This window comes from Oncorhynchus masou, chromosome 3 (genome assembly GCF_036934945.1).
Source record: "Oncorhynchus masou masou isolate Uvic2021 chromosome 3, UVic_Omas_1.1, whole genome shotgun sequence".
Lineage (NCBI taxonomy): Eukaryota > Metazoa > Chordata > Actinopteri > Salmoniformes > Salmonidae > Oncorhynchus > Oncorhynchus masou.
The window spans coordinates 48,970,727-48,995,135 of NC_088214.1; the positions used below are offsets into that span (position 1 = coordinate 48,970,727).

At 44.5% G+C, this 24,409-nt stretch overlaps 1 protein-coding gene across 2 annotated transcripts in view; it reads left to right on the plus strand.

Annotated features, from left to right (window-relative positions):
- The window catches only part of LOC135518250 (anion exchange protein 2-like), a 58,281-nt gene that overhangs the window by 13,470 nt on the left and 20,402 nt on the right, over nucleotides 1-24,409 (plus strand). Inside the window, exons 3-11 of one of the 2 annotated variants that reach the window (XM_064943274.1) lie at nucleotides 15,188-15,341; nucleotides 15,625-15,875; nucleotides 16,046-16,149; nucleotides 16,483-16,763; nucleotides 19,182-19,318; nucleotides 22,540-22,720; nucleotides 23,000-23,135; nucleotides 23,264-23,462; nucleotides 23,710-23,815. In XM_064943274.1, coding sequence (XP_064799346.1) covers nucleotides 15,188-15,341; nucleotides 15,625-15,875; nucleotides 16,046-16,149; nucleotides 16,483-16,763; nucleotides 19,182-19,318; nucleotides 22,540-22,720; nucleotides 23,000-23,135; nucleotides 23,264-23,462; nucleotides 23,710-23,815 — 1,549 coding nt within the window. Of the gene's footprint in view, nucleotides 1-15,187; nucleotides 15,342-15,624; nucleotides 15,876-16,045; nucleotides 16,154-16,482; nucleotides 16,764-19,181; nucleotides 19,319-22,539; nucleotides 22,721-22,999; nucleotides 23,136-23,263; nucleotides 23,463-23,709; nucleotides 23,816-24,409 lie in introns of those variants that run through there. The other variant, XM_064943282.1, reaches the window with a different exon arrangement.

Sequence of the window (24,409 nt, forward strand, 5' to 3'; positions counted from 1 at the left end):
ATAGTAAAAATCATTTTTAACCAGATTTTCCAAATCTTTAAATTGAGTTTAGAGAAATATAATCTATATTGTTCAGTCATTAATTATGTCATTAGATGTTTAAATGATCACTTATCTTTATTGTGGCGTTTCGGTGTGAAGTGTCAATGATAGATATAATTGGAGGACTCCAGATGGATATAACTCATTTTAATATAGACATTGCCATTGAGGGCTTCCCCAACTGGGTTGGGATTCCTATGTTTGGGAGTGAATAGCCAATGATCAGAAAGCATTGTCTTATTCTAATTGGTTTGTATTGGTTTGTAAACCAAAGACTAAGGTAATATCTAGGAGCCAAGACCAATATTTATACCAGGACATTGGACCCAAGATCCAGACTCAGACCCAGTGAGTTGAGACCATGACAAGTTAATGCCCGAATATATGTGGTCTCAAGACCACTAGATCAAGAGTCCATAGATCCTTTCTTCAATTGTAAGAAACTCATGTAGAGAACTTGAGTATAGTAGAGCACAGTACAGTAGAGCACTGTACAGTACAGCAGGGCACAGTAGAGTAGAGCACAGTAGAGCACAGTATAGCAGAGCACAGTACAGTAGAGCACTGTACAGTACAGCAGGGCACAGTAGAGTAGAGCACAGTAGAGTAGAGCACAGTAGAGTACAGTAGAGCACAGTACAGTAGAGCACTGTACAGTACAGTAGAGCACAATACAGTAGAGCACAGTACAGTAGAGCACAGTACAGTAGAGCACAGTAGAGCACAGTAGGGCACAGTAGAGTAGGGCACAGTAGAGTAGGGCACAGTAGAGTAGGGCACAGTAGAGTAGGGCACAGTAGAGCAGAGCACAGTAGAGTAGAGTAGGGCACAGTAGAGTAGAGTAGGGCACAGTAGAGTAGAGCAGGGCACAGTAGAGCAGGGCACAGTAGAGCAGGGCACAGTAGAGCAGAGCACAGTAGAGCAGAGCACAGTAGAGCAGAGCACAGTAGAGCAGAGCACAGTAGAGCAGAGCACAGCACAGTAGAGCACAGCACAGTAGAGTAGAGCACAGTAGAGTAGAGCACAGTAGAGCACAGTAGAGTAGGGCACAGTAGAGTAGGGCACAGTTGAGTAGGGCACAGTAGAGCAGAGCACAGTAGAGTAGAGTAGGGCACAGTAGAGCAGGGCACAGTAGAGCAGGGCACAGTAGAGTAGAGCACAGTAGAGTAGAGCACAGTAGAGTAGAGCACAGTAGAGTAGAGCACAGTAGAGTTCAGTATGGCACATCATACATGTCTATGTTTTGACCAGATAGACAGAACTAAAATATAAACGGAACATGTAACAATTCTTAAGATTAGACTTAGTTACAGCTTTATATAAGGAAATCAGTCAATTGAACTATTAATTAGGCCCTAATTGGTGGATTTCACATGACTGGGAAGACAGATATGCATCTGTTGATCACAGATACCCTAAATTGAGGTGGTGGCGGATGAATGGCACGACAGTATCTCATCACGGTATCTCTGTACATTCAAATTGCCATCGATAAAATGCAATTGTGTTTGATGTTCGTAGCTTATGCCTGCCCATACCATAACTCCGCTGCCACAATGGGACATCTGTTCACAATGTTGACATCAGCAAATAGCAGACGACACCATCTGCCATCTGCCCGCTACAGTTGAAACCGGGATTCATCCGTGAAGAGCACACTTCTCTAGCGTGCCAGTGGCCATCACAGGTGAGCATCTGCCCACAGAAGTCACTCACAACAGTCAGGTCAAGTCCTTGGTGAAGACGATGAGCACGCAGATGGGCTTCCCTGAGACGGTTTCTGACAGTTTGTGCAGAAGTTCTTCAGTTGTGCAAACCCACAGTTTCATCAGCTGTCCGGGTGGCTGGTTTCAGATGATCCTGCAGGTGGAGGCCCTGGGCTGGCGTGGTTAAACGTGGTCTGCAGTTGTGAGGCCAGTTGAACGTACTGCCAAATTCTCTAAAACAATGTTGGAGGTGGCTTAGGGTAGAGAAATTAACATTCAATTCTCTGGCAACTCTGGTGGACATTCCTGCAGTCAGCATGCCAATTCCATGCTCCCTCAACTTGAGACATGTTGCATTGTGTTGCATTGTGTTGTGTAACAAAACTGCACATTTTAGTGGCCTTTTATTGTCCCCAGGAAAAGTTGCACCTGTGTAATTATCATGCTTTTTAATGGTTTGGCCTACAAACTATTATGGAAATATGTGGCTCTCACGAACATGGTGTTGTTCTCCATTTTGCTCTATGGCCCCCACAAGCATCTTGGGACTTGTTGGTAGTTGGTACAGCCAATCTGCCAACTTCTGTCTGTAGCGTCCGAACAGTTTAGACACTAATATGACAAACATGTCGGTTGTTTTGCTTAAGGATGCCCACAGGCCTCACAAGACTCGTCTGAACCCGGTACCAGTTAAAAAATGTTATGGAAGTACAGTATACTGTATACTGTATATGGAGTGCCACAAAGAACAGGTTAAATACATGTATGTATGTATGTATGTATGTATGTATGTATGTATGTATGTATGTATGTATGTATGTATACAGTATATATATATATATATATACAGTATATCACAAAAGTGAGTACACCCCTCACATTTTTGTAAATATTTGAGTATCTTTTCATGTGACAACACTGAAGAAATGACACTTTGCTACAATGTAAAGTACTGAGTGTACAGCTTGTATAACAGTGTAAATTTGCTGTCCCCTCAAAATAACTTGGACAATTTGGACATTTTCACTTAGGGGTGTACTCACTTTTGTTGCCAGCGGTTTAGACATTAATGGCTGTGTGAGTTATTTTTAGGGGACAGCACACAGACAGGTAAATAAAGATTAAATAAAGGTGTAAAAAAAAAACAACGGTGTCCAAAAATACCGATTTCCGATTGTTATGAAAACTTGAAATCGGCCCTAATTAATCGGCCATTCCGATTAATCGGTCGACCTCTACTAGAAACGCACAATTTTATTTATTTTAATTTTATTTATTTAACCTTTATTTAACCAGGTAGGCTAGTTGAGAACAAGTTCTCATTTGCAACTGCGACCTGGCCAAGATAAAGCATAGCAGTGTGAACAGACAACACAGTTACACATTGAGTAAACAATTAACAAGTCAATAACACAGTAGAAAAAAAAAGAAAAAAAAGGGGAGTCTATATACATTGTGTGCAAAAGGCATGAGGAGGTAGGCGAATAATTACAATTTTGCAGATTAACACTGGAGTGATAAATGATCAGATGGTCATGTACAGGTAGAGATATTGATGTGCAAAAGAGCAGAAAAGTAAATAAATAAAAACAGTATAGAGATGAGGTAGGTATAATTGGGTGGGCTATTTACCGATAAGACTATGTACAGCTGCAGCGATCGGTTAGCTGCTCAGATAGCAGATGTTTGAAGTTGGTGAGGGAGATAAAAGTCTCCAGCTTCAGTGATTTCTGCAATTCGTTCCAGTCACAGGCAGCAGAAAACTGGAACGAAAGGTGGCCAAATGAGGTGTTGGCTTTAGGGATGATCAGTGAGAAACACCTGCTGGAGCGCGTGCTACGGGTGGGTGTTGCTATCGTGACCAGGGAACTGAGATAAGGCAGAGCTTTACCTAGCATGGACTTGTAGATGACCTGGAACCAGTGGGTCTGGCGACGAATATGGAGCGAGGGCCAGCCGACTAGTGCATACAAGTCGCAGTGGTGGGTGGTATAAGGTGCTTTAGTGACAAAACGGATGGCACTGTGATAAACTGCATCCAGTTTGCTGAGTAGAGTGTTGGAAGCTATTTTGTAGATGACGTCGCCGAAGTTGAGGATTGGTAGGATAGTCAGTTTTACTAGGGTAAGTTTGGAGGCATGAGTGAAGGAGGCTTTGTTGCGGAATAGAATAGAAAGCCAATTCTGGATTTGATTTTCGATTGGAGATGTTTGATATGAGTCTGGAAGGAGAGTTTACAGTCAAGCCAGACACCTAGGTCCTTATAGATGTCCACATATTCAAGGTCGGAACCATCCAGGGTGGTGATACTAGTCAGGCGTGCAGGTGCAGGCAGCGAACGGTTGAAAAGCATACATTTGGTTTTACTAGCGTTTAAGAGCAGTTGGAGGCCACGGAAGGAGTATTGTATGGCATTGAAGCTTGTTTGGAGGTTAGATAGCACAGTGTCCAAGGACGGGCCGGAAGTATATAGAATGGTGTCGTCTGCGTAGAGGTGGATCAGGGAAACGCCTGCAGCAAGAACAACATCATTGATATATACAGAGAAAAGAGTCAGCCTGAGAATTGAACCCTGTGGCACCCCCATAGAGACTGCCAGAGGACCGGACAGCATCCCTCCATCAGTGCTCAGACTGTCCGCAATAGGCTGAGAGAGGCTGGACTGAGGGCTTGTAGGCTTGTTGTAAGGCAGGTCCTCACCAGACAACACCGGCAACAATGGGCACAAACCCACCGTCGCTGGACCAGACAGGACTGGCAAAAAGTGCTCTCCCCTGACAAGTCGCGGTTTTGTCTCACCAGGGGTGATGGTCGGATTCACATTTATCGTCGAAGGAATGAGTTACGCCTGTACTCTGTACCCTGGAGCGGGATCGAGGTGGAGGGTCCGTCATGGTCTGGGCGGTGTGTCACATCATCATCGGACTGAGCTTGTTGTCATTGCAGGTAATCTCAAAGCTGTGCGATACAGGGAAAACATCTTCCTCCCTCATGTGGTACCCTTCCTTCAGGCTCATCCTGACATGACCCTCCAACATGACAATGCCACCAGCTTGTTCTGTGGGTGATTTCCTGCATGACAGGAATGTCAGTGTTCTTCCATGGCCAGCAAAGAGCCCGGATCTCAATCCCATTGAGCACGTCTGGGACCTGTTGGATCGGAGGGTGAGGGCAAGGGCCATTCCCCCCAGAAATGTCTGGGAACTTGCAGGTTCCTTGGTGGAAGAGTTGGGTAACATCTCACAGCAAGAACTGGCAAATCTGGTGTGGTCCATGAGGAGGAGATGCACTGCAGAACTTAATGCAGCTGGTGGCCACACCATTTACATTTAAGTCATTTAGCAGACGCTCTTATCCAGAGCGACTTACAAATTGGTGAATTCACCTTCTGACATCCAGTGGAACAGCCACTTTACAATAGTGCATCTAAATCATTAAGGGGGAGGGGGGGTGAGAAGGATTACTTATCCTATCCTAGGTATTCCTTGAAGAGGTGGGGTTTCAGGTGTCTCCGGAAGGTGGTGATTGACTCCGCTGTCCTGGCGTCGTGAGGGAGTTTGTTCCACCATTGGGGGGCCAGAGCAGCGAACAGTTTTGACTGGGCTGAGCGGGAACTGTACTTCCTCAGTGGTAGGGAGGCGAGCAGGCCAGAGGTGGATGAACGCAGTGCCCTTGCTTGGGTGTAGGGCCTGATCAGAGCCTGGAGGTACTGCGGTGCCATTCCCCTCACAGCTCCGTAGGCAAGCACCATGGTCTTGTAGCGGATGCGAGCTTCAACTGGAAGCCAGTGGAGAGAGCGGAGGAGCGGGGTGACGTGAGAGAACTTGGGAAGGTTGAACACCAGACGGGCTGCGGCGTTCTGGATGAGTTGTAGGGGTTTAATGGCACAGGCAGGGAGCCCAGCCAACAGCGAGTTGCAGTAATCCAGACGGGAGATGACAAGTGCCTGGATTAGGACCTGCGCCGCTTCCTGTGTGAGGCAGGGTCGTACTCTGCGGATGTTGTAGAGCATGAACCTACAGGAACGGGCCACCGCCATGATGTTGGTTGAGAACGACAGGGTGTTGTCCAGGATCACGCCAAGGTTCTTAGCGCTCTGGGAGGAGGACACAATGGAGTTGTCAACCGTGATGGCGAGATCATGGAACGGGCAGTCCTTCCCCGGGAGGAAGAGCAGCTCCGTCTTGCCGAGGTTCAGCTTGAGGTGGTGATCCGACATCCACACTGATATGTCTGCCAGACATGCAGAGATGCGATTCGCCACCTGGTCATCAGAAGGGGGAAAGGAGAAGATTAATTGTGTGTCGTCTGCATAGCAATGATAGGAGAGACCATGTGAGGTTATGACAGAGCCAAGTGACTTGGTGTATAGAGAGAATAGGAGAGGGCCTAGAACAGAGCCCTGGGGGACACCAGTGGTGAGAGCGCGTGGCGAGGAGACAGATTCTCGCCACGCCACCTGGTAGGAGCGACCTGTCAGGTAGGACGCAATCCAAGCGTGGGCCGCGCCGGAGATGCCCAACTCGGAGAGGGTGGAGAGGAGGATCTGATGGTTCACAGTATCGAAGGCAGCCGATAGGTCTAGAAGGATGAGAGCAGAGGAGAGAGAGTTAGCTTTAGCAGTGCGGAGCGCCTCCGTGATACAGAGAAGAGCAGTCTCAGTTGAATGACTAGTCTTGAAACCTGACTGATTTGGATCAAGAAGGTCATTCTGAGAGAGATAGCGGGAGAGCTGGCCAAGGACGGCACGTTCAAGAGTTTTGGAGAGAAAAGAAAGAAGGGATACTGGTCTGTAGTTGTTGACATCGGAGGGATCGAGTGTAGGTTTTTTCAGAAGGGGTGCAACTCTCGCTCTCTTGAAGACGGAAGGGACGTAGCCAGCGGTCAGGGATGAGTTGATGAGCGAGGTGAGGTAAGGGAGAAGGTCTCCGGAAATGGTCTGGAGAAGAGAGGAGGGGATAGGGTCAAGCGGGCAGGTTGTTGGGCGGCCGGCCGTCACAAGAAGCGAGATTTCATCTGGAGAGAGAGGGGAGAAAGAGGTCAGAGCACAGGGTAGGGCAGTGTGAGCAGAACCAGCGGTGTCGTTTGACTTAGCAAACGAGGATCGGATGTCGTCGACCTTCTTTTCAAAATGGTTGACGAAGTCATCTGCAGAGAGGGAGGAGGGGGAGGGGGGGGAGGAGGATTCAGGAGGGAGGAGAAGGTGGCAAAGAGCTTCCTAGGGTTAGAGGCAGATGCTTGGAATTTAGAGTGGTAGAAAGTGGCTTTAGCAGCAGAGACAGAGGAGGAAAATGTAGAGAGGAGGGAGTGAAAGGATGCCAGATCCGCAGGGGAGGCGAGTTCTCCTCCATTTCCGCTCGGCTGCCCGGAGCTCTGTTCTGTGAGCTCGCAATGAGTCATCGAGCCACGGAGCGGGAGGGGAGGACCGAGCCGGCCTGGAGGATAGGGGACATAGAGAGTCAAAGGATGCAGAAAGGGAAGAGAGGAGGGTTGAGGAGGCAGAATCAGGAGATAGGTTGGAGAAGGTATGAGCAGAGGGAAGAGATGATAGGATGGAAGAGGAGAGAGTAGCGGGGGAGAGAGAGCGAAGGTTGGGACGGCGCGATACCATCCGAGTAGGGGCAGTGTGGGAAGTGTTGGATGAGAGCGAGAGGGAAAAGGATACAAGGTAGTGGTCGGAGACTTGGAGGGGAGTTGCAATGAGGTTAGTGGAAGAACAGCATCTAGTAAAGATGAGGTCGAGCGTATTGCCTGCCTTGTGAGTAGGGGGAAGGTGAGAGGGTGAGGTCAAAAGAGGAGAGGAGTGGAAAGAAGGAGGCAGAGAGGAATGAGTCAAAGGTAGACGTGGGGAGGTTAAAGTCGCCCAGGACTGTGAGAGGTGAGCCGTCCTCAGGAAAGGAGCTTATCAAGGCATCAAGCTCATTGATGAACTCTCCGAGGGAACCTGGAGGGCGATAAATGATAAGGATGTTAAGCTTGAAAGGGCTGGTAACTGTGACAGCATGGAATTCAAAGGAGGCGATAGACAGATGGGTAAGGGGAGAGAGAGAATGACCACTTGGGAGAGATGAGGATCCCGGTGCCACCACCCCGCTGACCAGAAGCTCTCGGGGTGTGCGAGAACACGTGGGCGGACGAAGAGAGAGCAGTAGGAGTAGCAGTGTTATCTGTGGTGATCCATGTTTCCGTCAGTGCCAAGAAGTCGAGGGACTGGAGGGAGGCATAGGCTGAGATGAACTCTGCCTTGTTGGCCGCAGATCAGCAGTTCCAGAGGCTACCGGAGACCTGGAACTCCACGTGGGTCGTGCGCGCTGGGACCACCAGATTAGGGTGGCCGCGGCCACGCGGTGTGGAGCGTTTGTATGGTCTGTGCAGAGAGGAGAGAACAGGGATAGATAGACACATAGTTGACAGGCTACAGAAGAGGCTACGCTAATGCAAAGGAGATTGGAATGACAAGTGGACTACACGTCTCGAATGTTCAGAAAGTTAAGCTTACGTAGCAAGAATCTTATTGACTAAAATGATTGAAATGATACAGTACTGCTGGAGTAGGCTAGCTGGCAGTGGCTGCGTTGTTGACTTTGTAGGCTAGCTGGTAGTGGCTGCGATGTTGACACTACACTAATCAAGTCGTTCTGTCGAGTGTAATAGTTTCTACAGTGCTGCTATTCGGGGGCTAGCCGGCTAGCTAGCAGGTTGATTGCGTTACGTTACCTTAAAAGAACGACAATAGCTGGCTAGCTAACCTAGAAAATCGCTCTAGGCTACACAATTGTCTTAGAAACAAAGACGGCTATGTAGCTAGCTAGCTACGATCAAACAAATCAAACCGTTGTACTGTAATAGTTTCTACAGTGCTGCTATTCGGGGGCTAGCTGGCTAGCTACGCTAAAAGAACGACAATAGCTGGCCAGCTAACCTAGAAAATCGCTCTAGACTACACAATTGTCTTAGATACAAAGACTGCTATGTAGCTGGCTAGCTACGATCAAACAAATCAAACCGTTGTACTGTAATGAAGTGAAATGAAAATGTGATACTACCTGTGGAGCGACGCGGAATGTTGACCGGGTAGTTGAAGTTCAATTCGGTAGAGGTTGGCTAGCTGTTGGCTAGCTAGCTAGCAGCATCTCCTACGTTAAGGACGACAAATAGCTGGCTAGCTAACCTCGGTAAATTAAGATAATCACTCTAAGTCTACACACTCTAAACTACACAATTATCTTGGATACGAAGACAGCGAAGACAACTATGTAGCTAGCTGACACTACGCTAATCGAGTCGTTCAGTCGAGTGTAATAGTTTCTACAGTGCTGGTGGACAGTGGATGTTAGCTAGCTGCTTAGCTAGCTGCTGGGCAGATACGTTAGGACGACGAAATACGATAATTATGCAATTATCTTTGATACAAAGACGGCTATGTAGCTAGCTAAGAAGAAATTGCTAAGATTAGACAAATCAAACCGTTGTACTATAATGAAATGTAATGAAAAGTTATACTACCTGCGGACCGAAGTGTAGATGCGACCGCTCGCTCCAACCCGGAACATAGTGCACTGACTGTTACTTTTGATTTTGACCCCCCTTTGTTCAGGGACACATTATTCAATTTCTGTTAGTCACATGTCTGTGGAACTTGTTCAGTTGGTCTCAGTTGTTGAATATTGATACGTTCATACAAATACTTACACGTTTGCTGAAAATAAACACAGTTGACAGTGAGAGGACGTTTCTTTTTTTGTTGAGTTTACACAGTTTTATGATGCTGCCATTGACATGTGGGGTTGACCTGTTAAGAATGTGATATTGTTTACCGGTTGAAAGTACAGTGCTTGGTTAAATACTGCTTATGATTCTGATCGTTTTTTGATCTGTTAGTTTTAACATCGACCTGTGTAATAGGCATGGAAATAATTGTTTTTAATTTAGTAGAAGGCAACATGAGTTCCCTATATATAAAATGTAGGAGTGAATATATGGATGATATGTCTTTGCTGGTCCTGTTGTTTTGATACATCAATGACCCTGGTACAATATATTAGCCATCCATTTGTTTTTGGTGGACATGTATATAGATTATATATATTGTCTGTGTGGTCAGTTCTGTTGCAGAATTGGTAACTTGTAAAGAAAAAAAATTGAAGGACTTTAAGCAAGTAAAATGGATTCCAGAAACATTTGTGAAAACTCACCGAATTCCCTTTGGAATCTTAGGAAACTTACCACACCTCTGGCTCCATTCATCAAAGGAAATTTGTTTTGAGGCCGTCCAATAGGAACTCCTTGGCCGAGGTACTGTCGTTGATATCAGGCATGCCAAAACTGTCAGTCATGTAGAAGTACCAAGCGACAGAGTCTTCCCTGTAATAAAGAAAGCAGAAGATGCCAAATGCCCGAACTTGCAATTCCAGATCTCTGCTAGACAAAGTGGATGAGTTAGAGCTTTTACTCCTATAATCCAGGGCTGAAATTGGTTGTGTAATGGAAACATGGGCACAAGACAACATTCCAGATAAGTCCCTAAACATAGAGGGTTTTCAGGTGTTCATGTAGGTCAAAAATCCTAGCCTAAATATGAATGGAGGAGTAGTGGCAATATGTGGACGATAGTCTCCAGGTTAAGATACGCACTGACCTTGAACGAGATGAGTTAGAGTGTTTCTGGATCCAGTTGTGCTCAGAGTGGGTTGTTGGACCACTTTACTATCCTCCATGGGCTTATTGAGAATAAACTGCAACAGCAAGCGATTAACTATCTCACTAACACCATTACCTCTGTGAAGCTGAAATCATCTGAAGTAGGTATTGTCTTATGTGGGGATTTCAATCATCTACCTACTAAGGCCCTAACCCTGTCCCTTAACTCCCAGCCCAATTTAAAACAGGTTGTCAAAAATAAGACCCGTGGAGACTCCATGATTGATCTGATCAGCACCCCTACTGTGTTGGCCCCGCTGGGCTCAAGTGGCCACCAGTGTCTGCAACTCACTCCCACCAGTGTACCTAAACATGGGAAGGAAATGCAATACAGAGTAGGGCAACAGGTTGTTTGAGAGAAAGGAGGCCCTAGCCTGGTGTCTGGCCATCACTGACTGGTCAGCTGTCTACAATGAGGAGAACATGGATGAAAAGTTGTAGATCTTTAACACCAACATACAAATGGCCCTTGATGTTCAGTGGGGAAAAAAATATTTAGTCAACCACCAATTTTGCAAGTTTTCCCACTTAAGATGAGAGAGGCCTGTAATTTATCATAAGTACACTTCAAATATGACAGACAAAATGAGAAAAAAAAAATATCCGAAAATCACATTGTAGGATTTTTAATGAATTTATTTGCAAATTATAGTGGAAAATAAGTATTTGGTCACCTACAAACAAGCAAGATTTCTGGCTCTCACATACCTGTAACTTCTTCTTTAAGAGGCTCCTCTGTCCTCCACTCGTTACCTGTATTAATGGCACCTGTTTCAACTTGTTATCAGTATAAAAGACACCTGTCCACAACCTCAAACAGTCACACTCCAAACTCCACTATGGCCAAGACCAAAATGCTGTCAAAGGACACCAGAAACAAAATTGTAGACCTGCACCAGGCTAGGAAGACTGAATCTGCAATAGGTAAGCAGCTTGGTTTGAAGAAATCAACTGTGTGAGCAATTATTAGGAAATGGAAGACATACAAGCCACTGATAATCTCCCTCGATCTGGCGCTCCATGCAAGATCTCACCCCGTGGGTTAAAAATGATCACAAGAACGGTGAGCAAAAATCCCAGAATCACATGGGGGGACCTAGTGAATGATCTGCAGAGAGCTGGGACCAAAGTAACAAAGCCTACCATCAGTAACACACTACGCCGCCAGGGACTCAAATCCTGCAGTGCCAGACGTGTCCCCCTGCTTAAGCCAGTACATGTCCAGGCCCGTCTGAAGTTTGCTAGAGAGCATTTGGATGATCCAGAAGAAGATTGGGAGAATGTCATATGGTCAGATGCAACCAAAATATAACTTTTTGGTAAAAACTCGTCATGTTTGTAGGACAAAGAATGCTGAGTTGCATCCAAAGAACACCATACCTACTGTGAAGCATGGGGGTGGAAACGTCATGCTTTGGGGCTGTTTGTCTGCAAAGGGACCAGGACGACTGATCCGTGTAAAGGAAAGAATGAATGGGGCCATGTATCGTGAGATTTTGAATGTAAACCTCCTTCCATCAGCAAGGGCATTGAAGATGAAACGTGGCTTGGTCTTTCAGCATGACAATGATCCCAAACACACCGCCCGGGCAACGAAGGAGTGGCTTCGTAAGAAGCATTTCAAGGTCCTGGAGTGGCCTAGCCAGTCTCCAGATCTCAACCCCATAGAAAATATTTGGATAGAGTTGAAGGTCTGTGTTGCCTAGCAACAGCCCCAAAACATCACTGCTCTCGAGGAGATCTGCATGGAGGAATGGGCCAAAATACCAGCAATAGTGTGTGAAAACCTTGTGAAGACTTACAGAAAACGTTTGACCTCTGTCATTGCCAACAAAGGGTATATAACAAAGTATTGAGAAACTTTTGTTATTGACCAAATACTTATTTTCCACCATAATTTGCAAATAAATTCACAAAGAATCCTACAATGTGATTTTTTATTTATTTTTTCTCTCATTTTGTCTGTCATAGTTGAAGTGTACCTATGATGAAAATTACAGGCCTCTCGTCTTTTTAAATGGGAGAACTTGCACAATTGGTGGCTGACTAAATACTTTTTTGCCCCACTGTATGTATGTCCATTCAATATCATTTAAAAAAAAACATCCCGGGACAAGCCATGGATGACGGAACAACTAAAAGTGTCCATCAAGAAATGGCAAAAATATTTAATAATTGGGGGGGAAACTGAGAAATAGAAAAAAGTGGAAACTCCGTTCAAAAGCTTATCCGTGGGGCAATGAAAAACTACTACACTAATTAAATTAAATTCAATCAATTTAACAAGAATAACCCAAACGAGTGGTTGGACTTCATCAATAAAGAGCTTGGTTGTTAAAAATCATTTAGAGGGATGATACAGATTGACGATGTGGAAACTGACAATGTTGCCGAGGTCTTGAAAAACTTAATTGCTGAAACATGGACAGGAAATACATCCTTCACTGTTTTTGCTCTTCCTAGGCCTGTTGGGGAAGGAGAACTATGCAACATTGGACAAGTGAAACAAGCTCTTTCAAGACTCAGTCCTAAGAAAGCATGTGGTCCAGATGGTTACTTAAGGAATTTTCAGAAGTTTTAGCGCCAGTGGTCACTCACTTAGTTAACACCTCCTATCAACTGGGCTCTGTACCTACAGAGTGGAAGACCACTAACATTTGCCCCATTCCTAAGGTCTCCAGTCCTGGACAGAAAAATGATTGGAGACCAATCTCTCTGACATCCTGTCTAGGCAAAGTCCAGGAAAGGCTCATTGTCAAGAAGCTCATACCAGTTGATCTTGAAGAATGCAACAAAAAAAACAGCATGCATACTTGCCTAAACACAGCACAACAAATGCACTGGTCAGAGCCTCACACACCTGGCTAATAGAGACCGACTCAAGGCTTCAAGGCGTTTCCACTTCCTGACTGTAATGGCAAGAAAAGGCTTTCCTGCTGATTACATCTACAGCACTCTGATCCGACCTGGAGTATGCCAGTGTGGTGAAGGTGGACTGCACAAAGAAGCTGCAAGCTGCACTGGATAGGGTACAGAAAAGGGCAAGCAAGATAATAACAAAAACAGAGACATCCCACTGACCCTTCCACCACTACCATTCACTGATAGAGCAAGCAGAAGATTTGTCACTGACATGCACCAACCTGACCACCCTCTACATGATCTCCTACCACAGAGAAGGGGAGACAGCACTGGCTCCACAACCAGAGCCAACTGTCCATCACTAATGCAAATAGACAAACATTTTACCACTGCCATTAGACTTTTAAACAACCAAATAGACTTTTAAACTGTAATTGGTTAGGACATTTTTCAAATTAATGTAGTATACAGTGTTTTTTAAAGCTTTTGTTTCAATATATCAGGTGACTGGTAAATGTCAGTCACCTGGTGTTTACCTGTGGCCATGTCTCCCTCTAGTGTTGCCGATGGTAATCAATTATTGTTATTCTTTTTATTTAATCTTTATTTAACTAGGCAAGTCAGTTAAGAACAAATTCTTATTTTCAATGACGGTCTACCCCAGCCAAACCCTAAAACGGATACCGCTGGGCCAATTGTGTGCCGCCCTATGGGACTCCCAATCGTGGCCGGTTGTGATACAGCCTGGAATCGAGTCTGTGTTGACGCCACTCGGGAGCCCATGATGCTTTGCACTTCCATGTCTCCTAATCATATCCCATAGTATGCTGTAGTTGCATGAGCAGTTTATGATGATGCTAATTTCTAGTTAGCAATTGCATTTTTGTTAAGCCTTTTTTGAATGTCCTAACAAAAATTGTGTGTAGATGGGTAAAAAAATATATAAATATTTAATCCATTTTGAAATCAGGCTGAATCACAACAAAATGTGTAATAAGTCAAGTGGTATGAATACTTTCTGAAGGCTCTGTAAATCCATTTTTACATGTTTGAAGATGAAGTATTGTAATTAAGGCTTGAAACATATTCATAAATTAGTGAATCAGACAGCATTTTGGCACATTCTTACCACAATTGTGTGAATAATTTGTCATCTTTACATATCTGGCACACCTGGCTCCTTTGGTTGTATATTCTACATCACTATGAACATTTTAAGATATTATTGGGCATACTACATTTATAATGTCATACAGGTATGATGATGCAGGGAGAAATCCAATAAGATGTCATTGAGCTGTATCTCTCAAACATTTTTAAAACCCTGTTCTAGCTGTGTGTGTGAAATGCAGTGTAGAATATCACCAAAGTTACAATTCAAAAACATAGGTGCCCCACTACATGAAATTATATAGCTAATCTTCCAACATTTTGATACCAATGGCACAATATGGGCTATTTTTAAACAATAGTTATAGCTGGTGCTTTCTAAGTTGCTTTTTTATTATATATCATTTGAAAGTAAGTTCATTTCATGACCTTTCAGAACCACTTGTCAAACAAAGATTAAAACATATCAGGGTTTACTTTTTAAAGCAATTTATACAGGTAATTCTGATATGTACCCTAGAGGTCAAATGTCAAGGTTCTGTTGACCGGAACATTCTACAAATGTGCCTGATTGATAGCTGTGAATCTCAGCTTTCCAAATCTATATGATTAAAGGGTATATGTGAGCAGTAACATGTTGTATACTAACATTGTTTGTCACAGGGCAATGCACAAACAACATAAAATCTTATATAAATAGGAATCCATGACTATGATGAAATAATTACTAACCTCGAACCATCGACCACCCACCCTCCCCGGTCAAGCCATCGGCCCCTTCTAGGCGGAGTGAAGATGATGATGATGAAGAGCAGGACCTGAACAAGACCCTGGGGGTGCAGCTCTTCCAGCAGATCCTCCACCCACCGGCCCGTGGACCCCCAAAGAAACACCGTGCCTACAACGAGGAAGACTTTGAGTGTGAGCCACCAATGTTTACTTGTTAACATTCGTCTATTAAATCACTGTTTTATGTACCATAGAAAGGGTATCAGTTACCGTGTACAGCTTGACATCACATTCTGGTTGGAAGTAGTATTGAGTATGGGCCATGACTGTCCATCAAAAATGTATCTTTCATCAGCTTTTGATGCCCATTAAAAGACAGACAACGCTTCTCAACAAATATCATCTCAATGCAAACAAGGAAGTGTGTCACCAAATGACTACTTGACCAAACACGGTTTATTTCTCCTGTCTGCAGACCACCGCCACTCCTCCCACCACATCCACCACCCGCTGTCCAAACTACCCCCAGAAAGGAGGAAGAAGAAGAGCAAGAAGAAGGGAGCGGGATGGAGGAGAGGATCCGGGCCTGGCGGAGCACTCAACATAGAGGAGGACGAGGAAGAAGAGGACGCAGATGAGTCCTACAGCCAGAACGATGGAGAGGGGGGGCAGACCACCACACCCACACCTGATACTGACACGGACACACACAACGAGGATGTGCAGGTAGAGTTGCAAGCTTATACTGGCTTACATTATATTATAGTGGTTTATAGTATATTAGTTTTATAGTATACACACTTACATATAGTACATACTGTACACACACACTCAGCTACTTTCTTTTTTATTAGATAGGCCTCTTCCTCATTGACCCCAATCTTTCCTCTCTGTAGTTCTTCGTGTCTGAGGATGACCCTGCCAGTGCCACCCTTACCAGACGCCTCACCATCGTGCCCGAGACTGCCCTGGGTACCAACATGCCAGAGGATGCCACGGAGTAAGTGAGAAAGATGTACACAAACACACATACACATAAACACATGCACAGACTGACATGAACCAACACACACCATGGAGACCATGTGCTTCATGTATTTGATCCCATTTCACCTATTCCGCTCCAGCCACTACCAACAGCCCGTCCTCCCCAATTAAGGTGCCACTAACCTCCTGTGACACACACAAACTGATAAAGCAATGTACACACACTTGCAAACACATGCATATAGTTAAGTGTGTGCACAGAGAAACACAGGCACAATACTTCATCTGTCTGCCTGCCTGTCCATCCGTCTGTCTAATTACTTGTACGTCATCATCGTTGTCCCAGTGAGCCAGTGGACTCAGTGTTGGCCCCCAACAAAGGGAGGAATGGCCTATCCTCTGGCCCCTCCCGGGAGTCCCACAACCCCTCCACACGGGGCTCCACGCCTCCCTCCTCCTCCTCTTCCTCCTCCAGGACACCGCCCCCTGGCAGCCGCGGCTACGACCTGCAGGAGCGCCGGCGCTCGGGCAACATGACGGGTGGGCAGCAGGAGTGCCACCAGCGCCAGGCCACCGACGACAGCGAGGCCCAGATGCTGGGGTCCGCCGACCTGGATGGCATCAAGAGTGAGTTCTAATCAATGAGTCAGTCAGTCTACCAATCAATCAATAAATATCATTTTCCCGACCGAGAACCCCAAAGATCAAGCAGTACCACAGTGGCAAGGAACAACTATCTGGAAAGAGGAAAACTTTACAGGAACTATACTCAGAGGGGTATGATTTTTGGAGCATAGAATTGCATCATGTAATTTATAGAATGAAATAATTGCATTTCCATGACACGGGACTGATTCACACATGTGACATAATAGCAGCATGTCATGACTAAACTGTTTTCAGCATCATTTCATTAACTTCACAGGGGATTCATTTCAGTATTACTATGACATCATTGCAGCAGCTTTTTAATGACTTTACAGGGGATGAACTTTGATATTACTGTGACATTGCAGCATTATTTCCATGACTTCACAGAGGATGAACTTTGATATTACCGTGACATTGCAGCATTATTTCCATGACTACACAGGGGATGAACTTTGATATTACTGTGACATTGCAGCATTATTTCCATGACTTCACAGAGGATGAACTTTGATATTACCGTGACATCATTGCAGCATTACTTCCATGACTACACAGAGGATGAACTTTGATATTACTGTGACATTGCAGCATAATTTCAATGACTTCACAGGGGATTCATTTTGATAATACTATGACATCATTGCAGAATTTCCAGGCCTACACAGGAGATTCATTTTGATATTACCGTGACATCATTGTCCTCTCCTTGTTCGGGCGACATTCGGCGGTCGACGTCACCGGTCTTCTAGCCATCGCCGATCCACCTTTCATTTTCCATTTGTTTTGTCTGGTCTTCCCACACACCTGGTTTCAGTTCCATCAATTACATGTTGTGTATTTAACCCTCCGTTCCCCACATGTCCTCGTCCGGTAGTGTTTATTGTAAGTACTTGTGCACGTTATGTCTGGGGTTTTTGTCCCATTGGATATATTGTTTATGTTCACGGTGATTTTATTCATTAAACTGCGCCGTTGTAACACAGTCTTTTCTCTCCTGCGCCTGACTTCTCTACTGGGACTGTACCTTTGATATTACTTTGACATCATAGCAGCATCATTTCAATGACTTCCCATATGTAAGAATGCAAGAATGATGTCATAGTAAAATCTGCAGTTATATCACACCACTGTGTGGTCACAGAAGTTCTACAGTAGTATGATGTCACAAAAATGCCATGTTAATCTATAGGGTATTTGTCAGTAACTTTCATGGATAACCAAATGAAATCATAACTAGGAAGAAACAATGAAAGAATGTTGTTCAATAATGACTTGACCAAGACATATTTTTATATCTGCATTGTCCTTACCCTTTATGGAAAGCTTTCAAACCCTTGATATTTCGACACAAAAAGACCATTCTCCACAGTCAATTTGCATTTGTTATCTTAAATGTGATCCTAATACGCAATTTATTGTTCTGTGTACAAGAAAACAAGGCCGTCCATCCCACATGCTCAGTGTGCACTGTTGGAATGTGAACATTTTCAAAGAGCCCATCGCTGCCCACCACCAGAGTTCTTTCCCAGTTTTCCATTGTTAGTTTCATGTTCAGATAACAGTCTGTGAGCGTGTGTGTGACGCGTGCCCATATGTCATTCTTTGGAAAACAGTCATTTTGGAAGCATGGTTTGGTTCTGTGTTTTGAAAGTCAAAACGTTGCGACTGCGCTTTTCTTTGAGTCAGAGGCAATTTGTTTGTGAGTATCCATGACATCATATATAATTACATAATTATTATACTGTTGTAACCTATAATAGAATATGCAAGTTTGTCATTCAGATCAACATGTTAAACATGTATATCAATGGTTTGCTAACCATTATTTTAATGAGATAGCCATGAATTAGCCTCTACTTGAGCTATGTGAAGTGAGTGAAGAAAGAAAATGTTGGCTCGTTGATGATGGTGGGGTTAGTCTTGACAAATGTTAATTTGTTTTCTTTGGGCTTTTATACCTTAGTCTCACAAAGATTCCCTGGGAAGCTTTCCTATTGCTATGCCAATCCTGAAATGTTATTTTCTAGAAAAGTGCTCCTGTGGGAATATGAGCGTGTTCTCACCGTACTTGTAAAAACACACTGCAGGTGGCAAAACTAGTTGCAATGACGTTATACCGAAGTCTTTTGTGATGTCATGGTTTGAATGTAATAGGAGATATTTTAGACATCATTTCAGCGACCACAAAAATACATATTTAACTGCTTGTAACCCGGTCAGATAACAACCAAAACATAGTGTCTTTCCCAAATGTTTAGATGTTGTCATGGAAAAAATATGGCTGTACCTGATCTGATGACTCAACAAGGAGAAAATCAGTTTGGGACAAGAAAGTAACTTTCTCTTTATTTGTCTCTTTCCATCTCTCTTTCTCTCTGTCCCCATGTTCCGTAGGTCACAGGTTCGAGGATGTGCCTGCGGTGCGCCGTCACCTGGTCAGGAAGAGCAACAAGGGTCAGGTGGTGCACATCAGCAAAGACCACAAGGAGCCTAGTGCCCACTGCTGCAAGTTGGACCGTACCCCACATGAGGTGGGTACCATGGAACAAGAGGGTAATGAGTTTAATGGGCAGTGATTTTGGCCCAATTCCATGTTTTGCTACCACTTCACCGGAATGGTCTATCACAGACTTACATAACGTTGTTGTATGCTATTAATAATACATTTAATTTGCCCCCCACTGGTGTAGGCCAGTAGTGTTACTGCTGGTTATAAGTAGCAGGCAGTGACGTGAGTAGCACATGTCAAGTTGTTTTTATGTCTCACCTGTACATTAACTCCCTGCTTTGGTACTTAAGTCAGTCAGGGAAAGGTGAGACGTTAAAAATGAACTTAGGGACGCCTTTCACATGCCACAAGAAAAAGAGGAGAGGTAACACGACACAAGGGGCTCTAGGAAGTAAGCGAGGGAGTTAGGTTTGTTGTATTAGGGTAGCCAGGTAAACATAACTCTCGTGTGGGTGTGTATGAGAGTGAATCAATTGACAGACCATTTCACATGCGCTCTCTTGTTGAGCCAGTAACTGTGTGTCAGTGTGTGTAAGGTAAGCCTGCCCTATTAGATTTGTCAGTATCTCTGCTTCTCACTCACCCAGCCAGTGCTTGAGTATCGGTCCTCCTCGCATTCGGACAGAATGGTTCGCTTGGAGTTCGTGGGTCGTATGGCACGGCACCAGAAGGTAGGGTCGTTTTGAACCAGTACAACCTGGTTTTAGCCCGGGTAACTTTGGATTTGCTGTGTTAGCCTTCAGATTGGTTTGGAGTGCAGTTAATTGCCCTCTAACACCACACCTATACAGCATGGTGTGTTTGTAGACACTTGATGCATGCTGGATGTTGCCATAATATCTTATGTTTTAATGTGTTATTGTTGTTCGTGGGAGCTTAGTCTGGTTGATACAACACCTGTTTTAACGTGTTATTGTTGTTCGTGGGAGCTTAGTCTGGTTGATACAACACCTGTTTTAACGTGTTATTGTTGTTCGTGGGAGCTTAGTCTGGTTGATACAACACCTGTTTTAACGTGTTATTGTTGTTCGTGGGAGCTTAGTCTGGTTGATACAACACCTGTTTTAACGTGTTATTGTTGTTCGTGGGAGCTTAGTCTGGTTGATACAACACCTGTTTTAACGTGTTATTGTTGTTTGTGGGAGCTTAGTCTGGTTGATACAACACCTGTTTTAACGTGTTATTGTTGTTCGTGGGAGCTTAGTCTGGTTGATACAACACCTGTTTTAATGGGTTATTGTTTTTGGTGGGAGCTAAGTCTGGTTGATACAACACCTGTTTTAACGTGTTATTGTTGTTCGTGGGAGCTTAGTCTGGTTGATACAACACCTGTTTTGATGTGTTATTGTTGTTCGTGGGAGCTTAGTCTGGTTGATACAACACCTGTTTTAACATGTTGTTGTTGTTCGTGGGAGCTAAGTCTGGTTGATACAACACCTGTTTTAACGTGTTATTGTTGTTCGTGGGAGCTTAGTCTGGTTGATACAACACCTGTTTTGATGTGTTATTGTTGTTCGTGGGAGCTTAGTCTGGTTGATACAACACCTGTTTTAACATGTTGTTGTTGTTCGTGGGAGCTTAGTCTGGTTGATACAACACCTGTTTTAATGTGTTATTGTTGTTCGTGGGAGCTAAGTCTGGTTGATACAACACCTGTTTTAATGTGTTATTGTTGTTCGTGGGAGCTAAGTCTAGTTGATACAACACCTGTTTTGATGTGTTATTGTTGTTCGTGGGAGCTTAGTCTGGTTGATACAACACCTGTTTTAACATGTTGTTGTTGTTCGTGGGAGCTTAGTCTGGTTGATACAACACCTGTTTTAACGTGTTATTGTTGGTAGTGGGAGCTTAGTCTGGTTGATACAACACCTGTTTTAACGTGTTATTGTTGTTCGTGGGAGCTAAGTCTGGTTGATACAACACCTGTTTTAACGTGTTATTGTTGTTTGTGGGAGCTTAGTCTGGTTGATACAACACCTGTTTTAACGTGTTATTGTTGTTCGTGGGAGCTTAGTCTGGTTGATACAACACCTGTTTTAACGTGTTATTGTTGTTCGTGGGAGCTTAGTCTGGTTGATACAACACCTGTTTTAACGTGTTATTGTTGTTTGTGGGAGCTTAGTCTGGTTGATACAACACCTGTTTTAATGTGTTATTGTTGTTGGTGGGAGCTAAGTCTGGTTGATACAACACCTGTTTTAACGTGTTATTGTTGTTCGTGGGAGCTTAGTCTGGTTGATACAACACCTGTTTTAACGTGTTATTGTTGTTCGTGGGAGCTAAGTCTGGTTGATACAACACCTGTTTTAACGTGTTTTTGTTGTTCGTGGGAGCTTAGTCTGGTTGATACAACACCTGTTTTAACGTGTTATTGTTGTTCGTGGGAGCTTAGTCTGGTTGATACAACACCTGTTTTAACGTGTTATTGTTGTTCGTGGGAGCTTAGTCTGGTTGATACAACACCTGTTTTAACGTGTTATTGTTGTTCGTGGGAGCTTAGTCTGGTTGATACAACACCTGTTTTAACGTGTTATTGTTGTTCGTGGGAGCTTAGTCTGGTTGATACAACACATGTTTTTGTTGTGGAAACTTTTGGGTTTCTTCTTGGTCTCAGAGTAATAACACTAGAAACACTAATAAGTATGGTCCAATGTCCTACATTTCTCATTATTGAGACACGAGTTGGAACCTAAAATGGGTGTGACTTTCTAATCCCCACTGTTTGTCTACAGAAAGATCCCGTGCTCCACCCCGTGCTCCACCCCGTGCTCCACCCCGTGCTCCACCCAAATGTTTGCTGTGTGTTTTTGTGTGTTGTGTCTGGGGTGTTAGGAAAACAAAAAGAAGAATTTCTATCTGAAGTTGTATTCGAGATTAGATGGTTTCTAGATTAGATGTTTCAGATCAGTACTACTGCGTACTATAAAGCATAGTGTTGGGCACAAATATTGATTCATTTGTTATCGATTTGTGCAAGGCATATTGTGATATCGGTTTATCATTCCTGTTAAGCTACTGTATTATGTAAAAAGGAGTACTGAGAAACCATCTCACAGACCTTCACACAGGCTCTCAACTTGGTATGCGTGATTGCCTGCTGATGGGCCATCAAGGGCTTCACATTGTTTTCAAACTGGTTGGGATATGTTAAAAGACTTCCAAAACATTCACACCCAATGGACAATCAGGAAGCAGTTGTCTGGATTTCACAGAGTTGCAAAACCGATGTATATAACCTCCCAGGTGTTTGTGGAGCTGAACGAGTTGGTGATGGATAAGAACCAGGAGTTGCAGTGGCGGGAGACGGCCCGCTGGATCAAATTTGAGGAGGACGTGGAGGAGGAGACGGACCGCTGGGGCAAACCCCACGTTGCCTCACTCTCCTTCCGTAGTCTTCTGGAGCTCCGCAAGACCATCTCCCACGGTGAGAGAAAGAGGGGACAGTGAGGAAAGAAAGGGGGGGAAGGGAGGGACTAGGTGGGAATAAAGAGGGCGAGGGGGAGAAGGAGTGGGGAAAGGAGAGGGTAAAGAGGGAAGGGGTGAGTTAGGAAAAGAGAAAAAGGGGTGATGAAGAGAGAGGGTAGGAAGAGATTGGGGAGGAAGGGAAAATAAAGGAGGAATAAATACAAATCGAGGGATGAGAAAGGCAAGAGAATGAAGTAGCGTTTGTGGCATTAAAGGGGCACATTGTTTTTTTTTTTAGGTGCGGTGCTGCTGGACCTGAACCAGCACACCTTGCCTGGCATTGCCCATCAGGTGGTGGAGCAGATGATAATCTCTGACCAGATCAAAGTGGAGGACCGGGCCAATGTCCTCAGAGCCCTACTACTCAAACACAGGTATCTCTTTTTGTCTTGCTGTATGTAATCCTTTATCTACCCTGCTACCTACGGTATTCACAGTGTTTATATACATCATTGGTGCTTCTACACAAACTCAGTTCAGGCGTTCTCTCTCTCCTCTGCAGTCACCCGAGCGATGAGAAAGAACACAGCTCTTTCACGCAGAACATCTCTGCCGCCAGCCTGGCCTCCCTGATGGTGAACCACCACAGCAGCAGCAACCACATAGGCCAAGCCGAGCCCTCTGTCATTGACCCCGTCGTAGGTGGAGGAGAGGCCACCTGCATCCTTCCAGACACCCGCATTGACATGGAGAAGAGCGAGGTCTTCACTTGAAAGTGTGGCTGTGTTTTTGGGAGTGTGTGGGGTTGAGTGTGTCTGTGTGTGCAGGTTGTTTGTGAGTCTGAGCGTTTTTGTGAGCTCTGTTTGTGTAGTAGTGTGTTGTTTGAGTTGTGTTTCTGGGTGGGTGTACGCATTCATCTTTATCCACTTGTCTAGGTGATTGTTTATGTGTTTTTTTTGTCTGAGTGTGTGTGGGTTTTTGGTGTCTAATCGATGTTTTCGTCTACAGAAAGACAATCCTCCCAAATTGGGCATGCACAGGTCCAAGTCCAAACATGAGCTCAAGTTGCTGGAGAAGATTCCGGAAAATGCAGAGGCCACCGTCGTCCTCGTAGGTATGCCTTACTTTACAAATCAAATCAAATGTTATTTGTCACATGCTTCGTAGACAACAGGGATAGACAGTGAAATGCTTACTTACAGGCCCTGCCCAACAATGTAGAGAGTAAGACAATAGAGAAACAATAGAAAAGTAAAACACTTAATAATGCAATTAATAATAAATACACAATGAGTAATGAGAACCTGGCTACAGAAAAAAGTGTAAAAAAAAGAAAGGGGGTCAATGCAGATAGTCTGGGTAGCTATTTGGTTAACTAGTTAACTTACTATTTAGCAATCTTATGGCTCGTGGGTAGAAGCTGTTCAGACTTGATGCTTCCCGTGCGGTAGCAGAGAGATCAGTCTATGACTTGTGTTGCTGGAGTCTTTGAAAAAGTATCTGAAACCGCCTGGTATAAAGGTCCTGGATGGCAGGGAGTTTGGCACCAGTAATGTGCTGGGCTGTACGCACATCCGCCTTGCGGTCGGATGCCAAGCTGTTGCCATACCAAGCGGTGATGCAGCCAGTCAAGATGCTCTCAATAGTGCAGCTGTAGATCTTTTTGAGGATCTGAGGGCCCATGCCAAATCTTTTGCGGCTCCTGAGA